The 21,556-nt window shown below is 38.1% G+C and overlaps 1 protein-coding gene across 1 annotated transcript in view; it reads right to left on the bottom strand.

Annotated features, from left to right (window-relative positions):
* Nucleotides 1–21,556, bottom strand: part of ODAD2 (outer dynein arm docking complex subunit 2) — a 171,055-nt gene that overhangs the window by 53,713 nt on the left and 95,786 nt on the right. Inside the window, exon 18 of the mRNA XM_058297773.2 lies at nucleotides 21,125–21,239. Coding sequence (XP_058153756.1) covers nucleotides 21,125–21,239 — 115 coding nt within the window. The remainder of the gene's footprint in view (nucleotides 1–21,124; nucleotides 21,240–21,556) is intronic.

Raw genomic sequence — 21,556 nt, 5'->3', positions numbered from 1 at the left:
CCAACTACATTTCCAGTAAAAGTAAAAGGAGAGACTTGTGGACAAAGATCTCATCTAAGCCCAGCTCCATCACACAGAAACACAAACTCCAAAGTAGGGCAAACTGAGATGGCACTGAACTCCACCTGCCATGACCATAGAACCTGTGGGTCTCTGTAGCCCTCAGGAGAACCAGTACCTGGGGTTGTATCTATTTTATCTGTCTTTGGGACTCTGTTCAGGTGTGCATAAGGGCAACGCCTCTGATAACCTCCCGGCTCTTTTTGGAGACTCATAGCCATATAAACTCATTTGTTCTATCCACTTTCCCCTTTTCTTCAGGTCAAAAAGCATTTTTAACTCCTGGTATTATATGTAGACTGAGACCGAGTTGACCCTTTTATTCAAGGTCATTTTCTAGTTACATCATCAGCTGGTACTTGGTAGTAATCCCTTGGCACCAGGGAGGCTCATCCCTGCAGTCATGTCCCATGCTGGGGGGAAGGCAACACATTGACACGCTGAGTTTGGCTTCGAGACTGGCCACATTTGAGCAACACGGAGGCTCTCAGGAGGTAACTCTTAGGCACCGTGCAGCTCTAGGCCTTGTTCTTATTTCAGGTGCACAGGCTCACAAGCATAGTCATTAGTATCAAGCGCTCTAACAAAAACAAACAAATCCAAGCAAAAATCACCTGTCACAGTCCTTGAAACTTGGCTCTGCATTTGCTGGTACTCTCTTTTGGAGTTTAGCCCTCCTATCAAGAAGCAGAAGAACATGCAGCAAATGGACACAGAGAGCAGACAGCAAGCAAGCCACAAGGAGGGGGATAAATAAAAATAAAAATAAATCTTTAAAAAAATATATATATATAGTGTGAAACAAAAATTGTAAGACAAAGGTATAAAGGAAATCATGGTCAATCCAAAGAAACAAGATAAAAATCCAGAAACCATGTACATGGAAGACCAGGCTTTGGACATACTGAACAAAGACTTTTAAAAAGATTATCTTCAATATGCTCAAGGAGATAAATGAAAACACAGAGAAAGAATTAAAGGATATCAGGAAAACAATGAATGAACAATATGAGAAATCTGAAAGTATACAGAATTTTTAAAAGGGAACAAAACAGAAATACTGACATTGAAAACTACAATAACAGAAATGAAAATTTCCCTAGAGGGTTTCACAGCAGATCGAAGCTGCCAGAAGAAGAACCAGTAAATTCAAAGAAAAGACAATTGAAATGATTCAGGCTGAGGACAAAGAGAAAAGAATGAAAATGTGAAAAGAGCCTAAAAGACCTGTGGGACAACATCAAGTGTACCAATATATGCTTTATGGGAGCCCAAGAAGAAGAAGAAAAAGGGGCAGAAGGAATAGTCAAAGAAATAATGGCAGAAAAGTCACCAAATTTAATGAAAGTTGTGAATATGTGCATTCAAGAATCTCAATGAAACCCAAACAGAATAAACTAAAAGAGAAATACAACCAGATACATATGAGTTAAACTCATATGCCAAGGATAAGGAGAGAGTTCTGAAAGCTGCAATAAAAAAGTGACTTGTTATGTACAAAGGCATCCCAATTAGAGTAAGTGCTGATTCCTCATCAGAAACCATGGAAGCAAGAGGGTGGTGGGATAAAATATTTAAAGTGCTGAAAGAAAACCAATTGCTAACTTGGATTTTATGTCCAGCAAAACTTTCAAATATGAGGGCGAGATTGACTTACCATATAAACAAAACTGAGGGAGTTTATCACCACTTGACCTGCTCTAGAAGCAATGCTAAAAGGAATTCTTCAAGTCTGAAAGGGCACCAAGACTGTAGGTTGAAGTGGCATAAAGAAATAAAGACCTCCAGTAAAGGTAACTGTGGGTAATTAAAAATGTCTCTATTACTGCATTGCATCTTTTGGTACTTTGTGCATCTTACGGGTTTTATTTTTTTTATTTCTCTCCCTTCGCCCCGCCCCCCCCAAGTTGTCTGTTCTCTGTGTCTATTTGCTGCATGTTCTTCTTTGTCTGCTTCTGTTGTTGTCAGCCGCACAGGAATCTGTGTTTCTTTTTGTTGTGTCATCTTGTTGTGTCAGCTCTCGGTGTGTGCGGCGCCATTCCTGGGCAGGCTGAACTTCCTTTTGCGCTGGGCAGCTCTCCTTATGGGGCACACTCCTTGCGCGTGGGGCTCCCCTACGCAGGGGACACCCCTGTGTGGCAGGGCACTCCTTGTGTGCATCAGCACTGTGCGTGGGCCAGCTCCACACGGGTCAAGGAGGCCCAGGGTTTGAACCGTGGACCTCCCATGTGGTAGACAGACGTCCTAACCACTGGGCCAAGTCCGCTTCCCTCTTACAGGTTTTAAAATGCAAATACAGTAAAAGTAATGATATAATGTGGTTTTGGACAATCAGTATATAAAGACATAATTTGTAGCAAGTACAACGAAAGAGTGGGGGGCAGGAGGATACAGGAACAACATATGTGTATACTGTTGAAGTTAAGTTGGAATCAAATCAAACATGAATGTTATAGATGTAGATTGTTAAATTAAGCTCTGTGGTAACCACAAAGAAAGTATCTGAACAATTTATACAGAAATAAATGAGAAGGGAGTCAATATGGTACAAAATGAAAAATCAAACAAATATAAAAGTAAGCATTATGGCAGAAGAAAGACCTGCATTAAGAGTAGTTACTTCAACTGTAAATAGACACTTTAATCAAAAGACAGAAATTGGCAGAGAGGATAAAAAGCATGACTCAACTATATCCTTTTTACAAGACACACTTTCAATCCAAAGATACAAGTTGGTTGAAAGTGAAAGGATGGAAAAATATACCACATGAATAACCAAAAGAGAGCTGGAGAAGCTATACTAACATAGTAAAATAGACTTTAAGTCAAAAACTGTTATGAGGGTCAAAAAAGGTTACTATATACTTATAGTATATAAGTTCTTTAACAAGAAAACATAGTTATAAATATATATGGACCTAAGGCAAAACCCCAAAATATATGAAGCCATACTGACAGATTTGAAGGGAGAAATAGGAGACTTTAGTACACCACTTTCATTAATGGATAGTACATAATAGATAGCCAGAATCAATAATGAAATAGAAGACCTGAGTGATACCATAAACCAACCAGATCTAACAGACATATGGAACACTTCACCCAACAACAATGGAATACATATTCTTCTCAAGTGTACATGGATCATTCTCCAGGATCGATTATAAGTTAGGTCACAAGAAAAGAAGTCTCAATAAATTAAAAAATATTGAAATCATACAATGTATCTCTCTGATCACAAAGAAATGATGCATGAAATCAATAACAGAGGAAATTAAACAACATACTCTTAAACAACAAATAGGCTAATGAAGAAATTACAAAGGAAAGTGGGATATATCTAGAGTGAAATGAAAATTAAAACACAATATACCAAAACTTAGGGGATGCACAGAGGCAGGGCTGAGAGGCAAATTTATAGCTCTAAATGCTTACATTAAAAAAGAGGCTCATTTCACACATATTAGATGCCTGCTATTAAAAAATCCAAACATATCAAGTGTTGGAGTGGATGCAGAAAAACAGAAATACTCATTTACTGCTGGTAGCAATGTAAAATAGTACAACTGTTGTGGAAGACAGCATGGTGATTCCTCAGCTAAGTTTAGAAATACCATATATCCCAGCTGTAGCAGTTTGATATGGTTATGAATTCCAAAAATAGATATTGAATTATGTTTGTAATCTGGTCTATTACTGGGCATGACTGAGTTATGATTAGGGCTTTGATTGGGCATTAGGCATCGGGCATTTGATTTTGTCATTAGGGCATCAAGCCTCCAAGCCTTGGTGGGTGGGGACTTACAGATGAAAGGCATGGCAAAGGACAGAGCTGGAGCTTTTGATGTGAGGGTTTCTTAACATTGGAGGCTGATGCTGAAGTCTTAAGCTGGAGCCCCGGGGAAAGAGGCAGAGTTGTTTGCCTGATAGTCTACAGCTGACCTTGTAGAGAAAACAGAGGAGATGAGCCAGAGGAACCCAGGATACCTGAACCCTTGCAAATGTCTGCAGCCATCTTGCTCCAACACATGAAAAGAGACTTTGGTGAGGGAATTAAGTTATGCTTTATGGCCTGGTTTCTGTAAGCTCCTACCTCAAATAAATACCCTTTATAAAAACCAATGAATTTCTTGTATTTTGCATCAGCACCCCTTTGGCTAATACACCAGCAATACCATTACTAAGAATATACCCAAAAGAACTGAAAGCAGGGGTTAACAGATATTTGCACAGTAATGTTCATAGTGACATTACTCACAACTTCCAAAAGATGGAGCCAAACCAAGAGTCCATCAACCAAAGAATGGATAAATAAAATATGGTTTATACAAGCGATGGACTATTATTACACCATAAAAAGGAATGAAGTCCTGATAGCATGGAAAAACTTGGACTAATTTTGAAGACATCATGTTGAGGGAAATAAGCCAGACACAAAAAGACAAATATTATATGATCTCACTGATTGGACACAATTAGAATGAGCAAACTCATAGAGCCAGAGTCTAGAGTATAGGTTACCAGGGGATGAGGTGGAGATAGGAAATGGGAAGTCCAAGCTTAAAATGTACAAGATTCCTATTTGGCATGATGGAAATGTTTTGGTAATGGATGTTGGTGCACAACACTGTGAATGCAATTAACAGCACTGAAATACATATCTGAATATGATTAATATGGGAAATGTTAGACTGTATATATGGCAACAGAACAAATTTTTTAAAAATCCATGGAATTACACTATAGAAACAGTGAACCCTAAGTTAAAGCATGGAATTTAATTAATAGTAGTTATAAAAAATGTGCTTTCATCAATTGTAACAAATGTTCCACACCAATGCAAGGTGGTGGTGGTGAGGTGGTATATGGGAATCCTGTACTTTATACACAATTGTTCTGGAAACCTACAATTTCTTTAATAAAGAAAAAAAGGTATGAAGGGGGACCTTTACCCCATGCCATATATAAAAATTAACTAAAAATAGATCTAAGACCCAAATAAAAGAGTAAAAAATATCAAACTCTCAGAAGAAAATGTAGGGAAGCATCTTCAGAACCTTGTATTAGGCAATGGTTTCTTAAACTTTACATTCAAACACAAGCAACTAAAGAAAAAATGGACAAATGGGACTTCATATAAATTATTTTGTGCAACAAAGGACTTTACCATGAAAGTAAAAAGACAATCTATACAATGGGAGAAAATATTTGGAAAACACATATCTGATAAGGGTTTAATATACAGAATAGAAAATGACAAGAGGGCCAGTACATCCAGAAGGCATAATAATTATAAATATATATACACCTAACAATAGAGCTCAAAATACATGAAGAAAGAACTGAAAGAACTGAAGACTGAAATACACAATTCAATGTTAACAGTGAGATACTTCAATCTTCCACTTTCAAGGATGTATAGAAATAGACTGAAGATCAAAAAGAAAATGGAAGACTTGAAACCAACTAAGTCTAACAAACATCCAAAGAATACTCTACCCAATAGCAGTAGAATACATACTCTTCTCAAGTTCACCCGCAGCATTCTCCAGGATAGACCTTTAAAAGAATTTAATTCATACAAACTATGATCTCCAAATACGATTGAATTATATTAGAAATTGGTTAAGAAAATGAAGTTGGGGAAATTATTACATAGGTGGTAATTAAAAACATAGTCCTAAATAATCGATGGGTCAAAGAAAAAATCACAAGTGATATTTAAAATATTTTGAAATGAATGAATATGAACACACAGCATACCAAAACTTATGGGATGAGGCTAAAACAAAGCTTACAGGGAAATTTATCACTGTAAATGCTTTTAGTGCAAAAGAAACATCTCAAATCAAAGGCCTAACCCTTCTACCTTAAAAAAATAGAAAAATAAGAATAATTTAAACTCAAAGCTAGAAGAAGGAAATAAATGGTAAAGATAAGAGAGGAAATACATGAGAGAGAGTAGAACAACAACAGAGAAAAATCAACAAAACCAAATGCCGGTTCTTTGAAAAGATCGACAAAATTGAGAAATCTTTAACTAGATTGACCAAGAAAAAGGAAGATTGTTACTAAAATCAGGAGTGAAAGAAGACTATCACTACTGACCGTATAGAAATAAAAATGCACATTAAAGAATGTTATGAAGAGTTGTATGCTGACAAATTAGACAACCTTGGTAAAAGAGACAATTTCCTAGAAAGGCACTGTTGAAACTGACTCAAGAGACATCTTTGCAGAGAATCACCGTGGTTTCCTGCTTCAACAGAGCTTGAACGGAACCTGGCGCTTGCTCCTGTTGCCCAGCCACCCCCAGCTGCCTGCCACCATCTGTCCAGTGTAGCGCAGCCACTGCTGCCGCTTCTCAAATGCCCACCACGATGACCACATCCCCATCGCAGGTGTGCGAGAACTACAACCAGTACTCGGAGGCCACCATCAACTGCTAGATCAACCTGGAGCTCTACACCCCTTACGTCTACCTGTCGATGTCTTACTACTTTGACCGTGATGATGTGGCTTTGAAGAACTTTGCCAAATATTTTCTTCACCAATCTCATGAGGAGAGGGAACATGCTGAGAGACTAACGAAGCTGCAGAACCAACGAGGCGGCCGAATCTTCCTTCAGGATATCAAGAAACCAGAACGAGATGACTGGGAGAATGGGCCAAATGCAATGGAGTGTGCATTACACGTGGAAAACAGGGTGAATCAGTCACTACTGGAACTGCACAAATGGGCCACTGACAAAAACTACCCCCACTTGTGTGACTTCATTGAGACCCATTACCTGAATGAGCAGGTGAAGTCCCTCAAAGAACTGGGTGACTACATAACCAACTTCTGCGAGATGGGGGCCCCGGATTCTGGTGTGGCAGAGTATGTCTTTGACAAGCACACTCTGGGAAGCAGTGATGATGAGAGCTAAACCTGAGGTCGGTTTCCCCAGGGCCACAGGGTAGTGCATGTGTGTTGGGTTTACCTTTTCAAAGTCTACCAAGTTCTTTCATTGGTACCATTCCTTCAAATAAAGTTATCTGGTCCCCCTCCAAAAAAAAAAAAACCAACTCAAGAAGAAATTTTTAAAAACTGAATAGTCCTATAAAATGTAGAGATTTAATTAATCAAAAATCTTCATATAAAGAAAATCCCAGGACCAGATGTCTTTATTGGTGAATTATACCAAACACTTAAAGAAATATTACCAATCCTACAGAAACTCTTCTCTATTCATTCATTCTATGAGGTATTACCCTGATAACAGAACCAGATGAAAATATAATGAGAAAACTGCAGACCAATAACCTTTATGAATATAGGTGTAAAAAATCCTCAACAAATGCTATCTAACCAAATGTAGCAGCAGCAACAACAAAAAGGATTATATTACATGACTAAGTAAGATATATCCCAGGAATGCAAGGTTGGTTTGACTGAAAAGTCAATCAATGTCATACACCAGATTCATAAAATAGAAGACCAGAATCACACGTTCATCTCATTAGGTCAGAAAAAAAATTGACAACATCCAACATGGTTTCATGTTAAAACATTCTACTTAATAGTGGAATACTGAATAAGTTCCCCCTAAATTAGTAATAAGACAAGAATGTCAACTTTCACCACTTCCATTAAAAATTATACAGGAGAAAGGATATTTAGGCAAGAAAAACAAAAGGGTTCCATATAGGAAGGGATAAGTAAAATGATTTACATTCACAGATGACATGATCATGTATATAGAAAATCCTAAGGAATACACACACATGCAAACCTATTAGAATAAACAAGTTTAGCAAAGCTGCAGGATAGGATATATATAAGATCAACATACAAAAAAAAATGTCCATCTGAAAATGAAATTAAGCAAATAATTTCATTTACAACAGCATCAAAAAGAATACTTGGGAATACTTAGGAATAAACAAATTTATAAAAAGAACGACTACAAAATATTGTTGAAAGATATTAAAAAAGACCTAAATGAATGGAAAGACAATCCCATGTTCATGAAGTGGAATACTTAATATTGTTAAGATGATAATACTCTCCAACACAATCCCTATTGGAATTCCAGTTGTCTTTTTTGAAGAAATTAGCAAGATGATCCTTTAATTCATATGGAAATGCAAGGAACCCAGAATAGTCAAAACAATCTTGAAAAAGAACAAAGTTGAAGGACTCAGACTTCTCAATTTCTAAACTTACCATAAAGCTACAGTAATTGAGACAGTATGGTACTAACATAAGAATAGATACATTGGTCAATGCAATAGAATTGAGAATGAAGAAATAAACCCTTCATACTTAGTCAACTGATTTTCAACAAAAGAATAGTCTTTCAACAAGTGGTGCTGGGACAGCTAAATATCCTGATGCAACAGAATGAAGTTGGCCATCTACTTCACAGTATATATAAAATTTAACTCAAAATGAATCATAGACCTAAATATAAGGGCTAAAACTATAAAATTTTAAGAAAAAATAAATTTTCATGATCTTGGTTTAGATACTGGTTTCTTAGATTTGAAACCAAAAGCACAAGTGGGAAAATAAATAAATTGCACTTCATTGAAATTAAAATCATTTATGCACCAAAGTGCACTAACAAGGAAGTACAAAAGAGAAAGGTGATGTCAAGGATTACTTACAGGTGTTTTGTTTAAGGAATGGGAAAGAGCAGTTTCTTTATCTGGAATATTAGCATTTGGGAGGAGAAAGATAAGAATTCCTTTTGGGAGATTTAATTTATGAGATGCTTATAAAACATCTAAATAGATCCAAGTTGAGTATATGAGTTAGCAGCTCATAGAGAAGCCTGAGTAGGTAGAGTTGTCAGCAAATAGGGTAGGTATTTTAAGAATGATGAGAAAGTAAACTTGCAGAGAGAGTAGGGAATGAGAAGAAGGACCAGAACTGATGCTTGAGAGAGACTGGCATTTCAGGATGAGGTTGGAGGGAAAAGGCTAGTGGGGAAGATAGAAAATTAGTGGCCAAAGTGATAGGAGAAAGGCAAGGATTATGAGCTGCCATAGAAATCTGAAGAAGACAGTTTCAAAGAAGAAAGATATGGAGTGCTACTAAGAATTTTAATGAAATGAGGACTGAGAAATGTCCATTGGATTTAGCAATAGGGATTATATGGTGACGTTGGCAAGAATGGTCCTCATGGATCTGTGAAGTGGAAAGCTGGCCTGGAACGCAGGGGATGGTGAGGTTGTAGGGTAGACAAGCAAGCCTGCCCAGAAAGGACACTCCTTGCCTGGAAGAAACAGCCAAACTTTTGACGAACCTGACAAGTCAAATTTAAGTCTGGATAATTCCCAAACACAAAGGTAATGTTCTCCACTGAGAGATTATCTAAGAATTCTGTTCAGTTAGCAGACCGGGGGCAAGGCTGGAAAATGGAAAGTCTTGCAGCCTCTTGGCCTCAAGGTCTAGCAAACATTTGTCTAGACTCATGGTCTCACAGCTTCCAGATCTTGCAGGTTTGCGATCAAGCAGTTTCTTGGTGTTCGCTTCCAGGACTTCCTGGAGGGCAAGGCCTGACTCATTGGCAAAGGGTTTGAAGTCAGAGGTGACCTGAGTCTACCGGAGGTGCAACCAACCTCCTGTCCAGTTCAACTTTTGATAAGATCAAAGATATTTGCCTCCACAACAGTCCAGGTAGTTCTAGGGGCTGAGTAGAAAAGAAAAGAGATATTTTAGCCTTCTTATCTGTGATTTTCAAGGCCCTTGATAGCAGGGTATAGCTACAACGCCACTCCAAATAAGCTCAATTCTGACCATGCTAACAGATTAACCCCTCATTCGTGGCTGCCTTACAGAGGAAAGAACACTCTCTAACATTCTCTTATATACAAAAAAACAGGTATAATTTTTTTAAAAAAAACAAAAATAAACTATAAGATGTGCAAACAAACAAGCATGTGGAATTGGAGTCTAAGAATAGGAGTGAAAATAGGGAAGAAAAGTTAAAAAATAGTGATAAAAATTTTCCAAATTCGATAATAACAAGGCATAAATTCAGAAAGCTCTATCAATCCCAAGCTGAGTAAAGACACACACACACACATACACAGACTTCTAGATACCTCATAGTCAACTACTGAAAACCTAAAACAAAGAAAAGTATTAGAAGAAGTCAGAGAAAAGACAGGAGTGAATTAAGGTAAGAAGTGATGGCCAGAGACCAACACAACATCTGTAAAGAGTTAAAATAGGTACATATAAGAAATCAGGTAGATGTACAGATGTTGGAGGCAAGGTGCTCCCACCTTTTGTGTTTCACATTCTCAATTCATTCAATCATAGAGTCATCTCTATGGTTGGGATGGGTGCAGTGTTATGAGACAAGAGCCAGCTCACTGGAGAGACCCAGTTACACTGACCACTCGCGATAGGTCATTGTGAAGTTTTAATGAGAGCAACTGGCCTGAATGTGTGATTTTCCCCAGCAGTATTCCACTGCCAAAACACAGTTATGGACACGATGGATGTTTGAGTCCATCCAGGACTGAGGTGTCCCTGGGAAGGTACAATGCAAAGAAAGAAGGGAGATGGACTTGGAGGTATTTGAAAAGGAATGAGATACCATGGTATCTAAGGAGCACAAGGAGGAAAATGAAGAGGGAAAAGCAGTGGAGTCAATGAATGGGGCCTAATGAGATCCAAGGGTATTGGGCACATTTGAGCTTGGAAATGGGGAGAATCTAGCTCAGGTGTTTGAGTGAGTTTTGAGATGGCACAGTTTCTGGTGATGGCCAAGTGTAGTGTGTGATCACAGGGGCTCCAGGCTGAGGTAGAGATGATGAGCTGATGAATGGATGCAATTATAAATTTAATAAGGGCGCTGGTCACTGAGAACCAACTGTGCTTTCAAAAGTCAACGGCTAAGTGGTTTTATGAGTGGCTGAAGGTTGGCACACACTCTGGCATGGTCCTATTTAGAAGATGCTATATCTTGAGCTGTAACTTTTCATTTTGCACAGTACTCCTCTACCACTGCTCCCCCTTCCTAGACTAGCAACCTCCCTGGCAACGCTCCTTGCGGGGGACTGAAAAGCAGGGCCAGTGGGCGTGGGGGAGTGGGAGTGGGGAGGAGGGGAGCACAGGTGAAAGCGCTGGTGTGCAGCCCTGCTGGTGGTGCTCTCCAGGCAGGCCTTCTGGAGCCCTGGCTTTTGTTGTGGCCCTTCACATCCCACTTGAAAACCTGGTATATAGAAAAATGTTGATGATATCATTTGTCACTTTAACATTTCTGAATTTCTAGAAACAGGAGACCGATGGGGAATGTGCTTACAACTATTTGGTGATTTAAAAAGCCCCAAACAGCAGGCAGAACACAAACACAGATTGCCTTTGCAGAGGTTTCAGCGGATTCTTTTGGCATTGTTGGATAGAAACATATTCTATGGCCCAACAACCAAACTGAACCTCAGAGAACACGCTGGTGGCAGCATCCTTGGTGCAGAACTAACCCCTGGACCCACGCCTTTTCAGAGTTCTCTTGGGCTTCCAGATTGGGCGTGGCTCTTTGCACCACTGCAGTTAAACAGAGGGTGACACCAGTGGCTGTCCTGTCTGGTCAGCTGTGTCCACGACACCTGTGTCCAGGAGCCTCAGGAGCACTCAGTGCTCCACATGCCTGGCCTCAATCCAACTCGCAGAAAGGAACTTTTTCTCTTCTCTCTTGGAACATCATTCTCTAATTACTCCAACTGGATTCCCTGGAACAGGTTCTTAGGTCAACTGAATTTTGAAATTTCTAGAGATTTTTTCCCTCCAAGATCAAAATCCAGAACTGGGCATTGTTTTCTAAGCAAGTTTAAAAGCTACAAGACCGAATGATCTCACAGATACGTTACTGATTTGGAAGACAGACTATTTGAGTTTCCTTCCTAATTCTGCAACTTGCTTATCATGTGTTTGGAGTGCCTATTCTAAACTAAGAATGCCTGTTTCCTATATAGTTCATAAGGAAGATGTGATTATAGATGAGTAATCACTTCTTATGAAAAGGCAAATATATCCTTTTGGTTTTTTATAAGTGGAAATATTTTTAAAAACTCAAAAGAAAAGAAACAAAAGTCTGAAGATTACTTTCAACACTATCTTGCAATATTCATGAAAGGAAGTAATATTAAAAATACAATGATATTTTAAGAAACAACATTCCTGATAAATTTTGGCAAAAAGCATGAAAGTGATATAAGTGATGTAACACAATTACACATTTTTTATATGAGTTCCTGTGTTTTTCAAAATCTTATTTTTCATAAGGCACAAATTTGAGTTGACTGCATGCAACAGAGAATTTTGCTTCTTAAGAACAAAGAATTTAATACATGGATTTTTGCCAGATTCAGTTGCATTTTTTACATCACAAGTTCATAATACTAAACACCTGTTTAACCACCATTTTCCTCCAAAAATGTGTTTGATCATTCAGCTTGAAAGGAACAGCTTTTCCATCCCATTTACAAATCTCTTACTTTTTTCACAAAGCAGTTATTAGTCTGCAACCAGACCTGTAGTTAATGAAATTTACTAAATAACATAATTATAGAGGTCAAGGTCAAATCTAGGATCTATATGCTTTTAAAGCAATCTTGAAAGAAAGAGAGAGAGAAAAGAGAGAGAAGAGAAGGAAGAGAGAGGAAAGAAAGAAAAAAAGAAACAAACTTTCCTTAAGCCCAATACTGAAAACATCTTAAATGATAAACCCTTAAACAAAACTACTTAGAAAAACAGGAAATGAATTTTTTTGTAATTAGGTTCACATTAGTTTGATGTTCTGTTCTCCAGTTCTTGATAGACCGAGGAAAGAGTAGCTTTTTAATTGGAGATGCTTATTTCTTGTTTATATAAGGCCACAGAACTGACTCATATTGAATGTTCTGATTTTCCAATCATATAAAGAATACGGCAGACAATTAAGGTGGCACAACGTATCTTTTTCACCTAGTACCTTTTCTTTATTAACTGATAAGCTATCAAAAAGTATTTAATTTCTCCAAAATGAAGGAAAGATTTAAATTGCTGAAAAAGGTCAATATTTCTTTCTACAAAAAATTCCCACATTCCATTTGTTTCATGCATCAATAGCAAAATAATTACAGTGCAAATACAATGAAAATTTACACTGTGAATCTTTGTCTCATAACTCAACACCAAAAAGTCTTTGATTCTGGTACTTTGTTGCCCGACTTGTTCACTGATAGGTGATATTTCCCAACAAGAAAAAATACAACACACAGTCATGAGAAGTAACTTTGACATTTCATTTTCTTATTGGAAAAAACCTGAAAATGTGTTCTAATGTATGCTGTTAACAGTATAAAAAATGAATAACACCTGTTTTGGATACTTGACTTTTGCCATATCCATACCACATGGACACAAGTAGTGTGCCCCCAGGTTTCATGACGCCTGACAGTCTTGCAGGGACCAGAAAGGAGCAATAACGTGTCTAACGTTCCCCTGGAGGTTTCTTCTCTTTGGGGTTGTTCTTAGCTATAATGGACAATGGCTAGTTGCTGCAGCATGACTTGTCAGGAGCATCAACCCACATAAAGTTATTTCAAAACGATGCCAAATACTATGCTTTGTAAGTTAATAATTCTATCACGACTTGCTGCAACAGTATCTTATGTGGGAAAAGAAATGTGGAAAGACAACCTTTCCTAGAAAGCAGAATCATTAACTCACCTGAATGGGGGGAAGGGCAGGGAGGAGGAGGAGGGGAGAATGCACCAAAGTATCTGTCAAGATCCCTTTAGTTCTATTACTTTATTGCAAGCTCAATTCCCCCCACATATTTAAAAGACCTATTTCCTGCCACTGCTCTCCCTCAGAATTTATAATCCTATTTGAAAAAGATTTCAACATGCTTAAAACAATAGAACACACACAATGCTACTCAAAAAGGCTAAACTGAATATAATCAAATGGGAAAAGTTTTGGATGGTGATGTAAGATAAGAAACAGGGGAAGTGGACTTGGCCCAGTGGTTAGGGCGTCCGTCTACCACATGGGAGGTCTGCGGTTCAAACCCGGGCCTCCTTGACCCGTGTGGAGCTGGCCCATGCGCAGTGCTGATGTGTGCAGGGAGTGCCGTGCCACTCAGGGGTGTCCCCGCGTGGGGGAGCCCCATGTGCAAGGAGTGTGCCCCATAAGGAGAGCTGCCCAGCGTGAAAGAAATTGCAGCCTGCCCAGGAATGGTGCCACACACATGGAGAACTGACACAACAAGATGACGCAACAAAAAGAAAACAAATTCCCGTGCCACTGACACAACAGAAGCGGACAAAGAAGAACACGCAGCAAATGGACACAGAGGGCAGACAACTGGTGGCGGGGGAAGGGGGGAGAAATAAATAAATCTTAAAAAAAAAAAGAACAAAAAAAAACAGGAGACCTTAAAAGACTTCCAGGGAAGCGGACCTGGCTCAACTGATAGAGTGTCCATCTACCATATGGAGGGTCCAGGGTTCGATCCCCAGGGCCTCCTGACCCGTGTGGTAAGCTGGCCCACGCACAGTGCTGCTGCGCGCAAGGAGTGCTGTGCCACTCAGGGGCACCTCCGTGTAGCAGGGCCCCACGTGTAAGGAGTACGCCCCGCAAGGAGGGCTTGCCCCATGTGAAAAAAACGCAGCCCACCCAGGAGTGGCACCGCACACATGGAGAGATGATGCAGCAAGATGATGCAACAAAAAAGAGACGCAGTTTCCCAGTGCCGCAGACACAGAAGAACACACAGCAAATGGACACAGAGAGCAGACAATGGGGTTGAAGGAGAGAGAAATAAATAAAATAAATCTTCAAGAAAAAAAAAAAAAAGACTTCCAAGTACTGCCAATCCGAAATGCGATTGACTGTCAAAGGCACTATTATTTTATATACCACCAAAAAAGAGAGCACATCTCTAAGCTGTGGCACACTTATAAGGCACGTATAGGATACGTCCCTCTTTCAGAGATGTTAATATGCAAAAACTGGGCATAGAAAATTTAATGAAATAGTGTACCAATGCAGGGTGTGATACATAGTCAGTGCTAAATATATGTTGTTGAATTGAGGAGATTTGACTAGAGATTAAATTTGCTAAATTTTTGTTTGTCAGATTCATGGATTGCCACAAAGCTGTTTGAGACAAAATGAAAGTTTAAATGTAAAAATACTTAGGAAATATAAGCCCAGTCCAATTTCTAATTATTAATACCATCGTATTAATTTCATAAGATCATAACATGTTCCTCTCCAGCATCATTTTCTGTTCTAGGGCTGTCTCTCACACTTACCTAAAAGCAGCCAAGGGAAGTAACAGATGTTGTGTCTCCTTGTGTCTAAATACATAGCTGAAATTGAGGTAAAAGCTCTTTCAATCCTCAGATTACTATGTTAGAGATTAAAAAGTTAAAGCAAATACAAAACAAAATATTCTGTTCTTGATTTCTCATCAATCGTGGGTATAAATTTTGGAAAACAAATAGATCAACAATTCATGGATTTTAAATATTAATTTGGTTAGGTGTGAAAAGAATGAATCAATAAAATTTAAAACACTCTTTAAAGCTTACTAAAATAAATAAGCCTGTCTCAAAAATCTTAGTGTGGTTTTAAGCTGTAAGTACTTCAAAATTACAAATGCTTCAAACTGGGGAACTATGCTCAAATCTCTCAGTATATGAAAAGAATATTCTACAAAGGTTCAAATGTAATTTTTGTTACACTTAGCTTCACTCTGTTTTTTGTTTGTTTGTTTGTTTGTTGAGGTATCAGGGCCGGGGACTGAACCCAGGACCTCTTACATGGGAAGGCAGCTCTCAACCACTGAACTATACCAGTTCCCTTCACAACACTGGAAACAACTACATAAATAAACTATAATATAGCCATATCATAAAATATACAGCCAAAGAAAATTAGGTAGGTGTACAGAAAGTCATAAAGACAATCAGATATTCACATTATTGTCAAGGAAAAAAGCTGTAATTCTTAATGGTGGTTATTGCTGAGTGGTGAAGTAACAGATAATTTTATTTTCTTTCTTTTGCTTTTCTTTACTTTCTAAAATCTACATAATGAACCATAATGTAACCATTAGCAATGTTATTTAATTCTAGGCGTTTACAACTCCCAGCAGTGGCTGCTTTACGAAAACAACTCTCCATTATTTGCATATTTTTGATTTGCACTATCAGTACAGTAGCCACTAGCCACAAGTGGTTATTTAAATTTAAATCGATTAAAATTTAATATAATGAAATAGTCACATTTCAAGTGCTCAATAGTCACAGGTGGCTAGTGGCTACTTTATTTGGACAATACATTTTCATCATCACAGAAAGTTCTATTTGACAACACTGTCCTAGGCGATGGTTTGACTGGGATCTGTATAAATAATGGGGTGCAATTTTTAAATATCAATAATTTAATATTTAAATTTTAAATACAAATTCAGAAGTGAAAATCTATCACTTTCTCTTTCCTTTTCTCTTTCTGAGCACATGACGTTTTTATTACATGCTGCCTCCGAAGTATCCTTTGGCCTTGGGAAGATGAGTTTTGTTGTAGAATACAAGGAGAAAGACTGATATAATATTTAACTTCTGGCACTAGAAAATAGGATTTTTAAAAAAGTCAGGAGCCTTGCAAATGAGGCTAGTATCTTGAGGAAAGATGGCATAAGTTTCCCTCCTTCCCTTTCAGCATATCAAGGGACAGACCTGGTATATTAAACCAATAGCCTTCAAAAGTTTTTTTGTTCTCATATTCCCAGAACATTTTTTGGAAAGCTCTGTATCCTTATCTATTTTGAACTGACATCTAAAAATATTCATCATATACTTAGTCATAAAAGAGAAGATATATTAATATTTTCTCACTATATATATATATATATATACACACACACACATACATGTAATCAAAATTTTGACTCTATATTTAGCTAAGCCAATTTATGGAAACGTCGTAATCAGACAAGCCAGTCTTCATCATCAAGACAATTAGCTAAATTAGACAACTATTGGTTGGGAAGAGTCTGACTTTGATTTTTTAAAAACTCACTTAAGGGTATTCATTCACTTCCCTATGATAAATTTTCACTTCGGATTTGATGAGAGAGAGAGAGAGATGGATACATTCATGCATATGTACACATATTCCTTCATACAAAGGAGATTAACTACATGTTTGTTGCCTGAATGAAATAAGCTACCCCTTCTAGTATTTCTCCCCAGAAGTGTTCTTGCTTTGTTCTCACTGGATTCGACCTCAGGAATTATGCATTCTAGAACTGCCCTTTTGCTGGATGTTCCAGAAGTTTTTTACACTCCTCAGAGTAATGTGCCTGCAAAAGTAAGGAAGAATGACAGCCAAGCGTTTCTCTATCATATATACATATGTATCATACATGTATTCCCGTGCTCCTCCCATATTACTCACTCCCTAAGCCTGAGCCATCTTCCGGATTTCACACTCTTTCTCTTAACAGTCACATTTCTAGAAAGAGCTGTTCGTTCTCTCCTCCTGTTCCCCCCCACACACTCATTTCTCACCCCCAGCACCATCTGTCCCAAATGCTGCCTCTCCTGTGTGCTGCTGACTCCCACGTGCATATCCCCTGTCCAGAAACCCGGCATCCAGATCCATATACCCGAACACCTGGACATCTCTCTCTACCTGGCTGAAAGCAAACCCACCATCTTTTCCAAAACTGTGCCTGTCCCATGTCTGGGAAGGTTACAGCACCTTCTACTTGTCAAAGTTTAAACAAAAACCTCAAAACCCAAAGCCCTCTTTGACTCCTTCCTCACAGCCAACATGGCTCACCAGTTTCAGACTCCACTTCCCAACGATGTCTTAACGTTGACTCTTCCTCGCCATCCACATTGCCACCGTGTGAGATCAAGTTCAGATGATTTTCATCCTAACCACTGTGAAAGCCTGGCTGGCCACCCACTCAGACATCCCCTAATGTCCGTGTTCCCTAAAGGATAGCAACATGCAGGAGGAGAAGGAAATTCCTGGCAAGAGAAGTGAGCCAGCAGAGACCGCCTCTTCATGACTGTCTGTCCCTCCCGAGTGCTGAGAAGAATTCCATGAGCAACACGCTGAGGGCACACAAGGGTCAAGGAAAATGGAACAAGGAGGAGCTCCTTGGGGAGGAGTCCAGGCCCTGTGGGCCAAGGGCAAAAAGGGAGGCAGGCTGGGTCATGATTAGGGCTTAAGGGTGGTCCCACCCAGGAGACCACTCAGATATTCTGGAGAGAAATCCTGGTCAGAAACAACGACCATGAAAATATCCTGATAGACAAACAGGCAGATAAGGAGCCAAAGGCCACAAGAGGATAGAAACCAATTTACACGAAAGAGGATCACCACTTAAGAAATGTTATCTGTACAAAATAGTATCTCAACCATGATAATATTATAGTCTGTATTGGGCTTTTTAATTCCAGTGACCACTGAGAATTAATTGGCATCTGTAATATCCTTCTCCAGGAGGCTTTCACCTATTTCCTCCTCACTACCTAGCATGCTTTGTTGAACCACCAGATAGTTTAGATAGAGGTGTTATTGTGATAACACTGTTCTTTTTCACTTTAGGCCATGACTTTTAAATTTTCTTAATTTGATCAAACTTGGAAGCCATACTATCAACATAAATTTATATTTAACTATAAATTCTAATGGTTCATTTGCTCATCATTGTTTCTTATAACTCAAGTCATTCTCTTTCATAGAACCCTTTGCTAGAAAATATTCTGAAGTAAGTTTTTTTCCTCAGGTGAGGAATGTGGTGGATAAGCTTTTTTGAGTCCTACCATTTTTAAGAGAAATATGTCTCTGTTGTCCTTAATTTGCACTCACACTTGAATATTAGTTTTCAGGGAGTAGAAAATCAGGATACAAATTATTTTCCTTTAAGGACAGTCATGGTTTTGTTCCATTTTCTTTTAGAATGTATTGCAGTTGATGCTCAGTCTAATGCCAATGTGGTTCTCGTATCTTTATAACTTTTATTTTTCCTTTAGTTTTTGGGAACACCAACTTTGAATATGTGTCTAAGAGTAAATGTTCTTGTTTGTTTTTCTTGCTTGGCACTAAGCAGATCTTTTCAACCTGAAGACTAGAGTCTCTCTTCAGCAATTCTAGAAAATGTTCTTTTAAAGTTATTATTTTAAAAGGACCATTTCTTCATTTCAATTACTCCTGACTTTCTTTTGTGTTTTCATGGCCTATTTTCTTTTTCCTTTTACTGTAATGCATAGTTATTCCTTAGACTTCATTTTCCAGATAATTATTAAGCCATATCCATCCTAGTTTTCATTCCTTCTGTTCAATTTATTTTTCCAAACATATTTTTAATTTCCAAGACTACACTTTCTTTTTTTAAGATTTATTTATTTATTTCCCCCCCCCCCTTCCCCTCCTCCTGCCTTGCTGTTTTGTTGTGTTTTGGGTTTTTGTTTTTGTTTTTTCTGTCTGTGTTGTCTTCTCATTTTCTCTCCTCTAGGAGTCACTGGGATTCGATCCTGGGCACCTCTGATGTGGAGAGAGGTTGCCTGTCAATTTCTTAATCTAAGACATGGTTTCTTAACCTTATTTGTTCCACAGACCCCTTTGCCAGTCAGGTAAAAACTACAGACCCCTTACTAATACTTTTTTATTAGTTAATAAATGTATCACGCCCGCACCAACACATCCCCACAAGAATAATGTTTTTCTTAAATTTCAGTTCAAGTTCATGGACCCCTCGTTAAGAACTCCTGCTCTAAGGATATTTTCTATAATGATCTTTTTGGACAGTACTATCCCCCTTGGCTCCTGAGATATTACTTTTAAAATTTGAAAGTGATATTTTGCTCCTTTCATGATCTCTGTTTCCTTGGAAGTTAATTCTTCTGCTTTTCATCCTGGCTTGTCTCTTTAATGCCACTCATCCTTAATGTATGGGAACCTGGCATGTTCGTATTTATGAACAAAGGACTAGGCTGATTAGTTCAAGTGTGGATATCCTTCAAGGATGTGTAGCAATCTTTCCCTGATAGGCTTCTTTTTTGCTCTCTAAACAATGTTGTTTAAATTTTGCATCTCTTTGAACCTTTGTACACTTTATATCAATATAATCATATTATACATTTACTTCTGCAACTTGCTTATTTTTGCTCAGTGTTTGTGAGACATATCTATACTGATGAATACACTGCAGAAATGCATTCATTTTTCTCCTCTGTGTTATGTGATATGAAAGTTACCACACATCCATTTTCTTGTAGGTGGACATTTAAGTGGTTTTTCATTATTTTGTTATCATAAATAATGGTTCTTCTATTAACACATTTGTAATATGTCAGCTCTATTCTTAGAATATTCCTCTTATACAAATATTTAGAATATTTAGTCATCTTAAATTTATTGTAGAAATAAAATTCTTCGGATAAAAATATTAACAGACAGAAATAGCTCCAGCAACAAAGATCTTAAAGAGAAATCCCTAAAACTATCCCCAGATTTTAAGTAAAGATAAGAGCAATAAACAACAAAAAAAGACTTTTAGAGAAAATAATAGAATTTACAAAGGAAGAGTTCAAGCAGACTTTAGACATTTCTAGTACAGTATTTATACTCACAGATAAGGAAACTGGGACTTGTTGAAATTAGGTGTTTCAAGGTCACAAAGAACTTAATGATCTTTCCCCACAGGTTGTAAGTACACAATGGAACCATTCATCTCACATACACTTTCACTCTCTCCAGGTAGCTAGGTAGCAAGTAAATGCAAACAAATTTTCCTATCACCCACCGGGGAAGAACAGTCAGCTTCTCTTCATCGTGATTGACCTGGGGTACTTGTTTCAACTGCATCAGCCGGGTGGACTTGGAAAGCACTGACTAGGAAAAGGCATTGCTCAGAAGTTATTTTGGCGTGAAAATTGTTCAGCACTCTTCTCCACGAGATAAGTCTCAACACAAATAAGTAAAAGCAATTAGCTGCTTTATTCCAAGTAGTATTCGAAATTCTAGAAGGAGCGGACCGTGGAATCATCTTACCTTGGCATTTTCAATGCACGGGCAGAGAGCCCAGGCTGCACTAGCCTTCACATCTGGGTGAGGGTTTTTCAACAATGACCACAACAAACGAACTCCATCTAAGCGGTCGATTATCCTGTTTCAAAACCAAAAATGATGATAGAAACTGTCATTAGGGAGTGAAGACCAACCCAGTTCTAATTATTTTTCCCTTCTGGCATTTTGCTTGGTTGTTGGTTGCAAATCTTTAAAAGTAGGGTGGAGATAGCATACTATTGAATGGTGGATTTACTGGTTTCAGTTTTAAATTCACAACACAGAAAGCAAGCTGCATGATCATTACGATTCACATAAAATTAAAATCAAGTCATATAATTTTTTTTAATTAGCCGCTCACAAACTGTTACCTAAATTTAAAAAATACTGGTTTCTTTCATATAGCAACATCCAAAT

The sequence above is a fragment of the Dasypus novemcinctus genome, chromosome 5 (genome assembly GCF_030445035.2).
Source record: "Dasypus novemcinctus isolate mDasNov1 chromosome 5, mDasNov1.1.hap2, whole genome shotgun sequence".
NCBI lineage: Eukaryota > Metazoa > Chordata > Mammalia > Cingulata > Dasypodidae > Dasypus > Dasypus novemcinctus.
The sequence above is the reverse complement of the archived record's forward strand: the minus strand, read 5'-3'. Positions and strand labels throughout refer to the sequence as shown.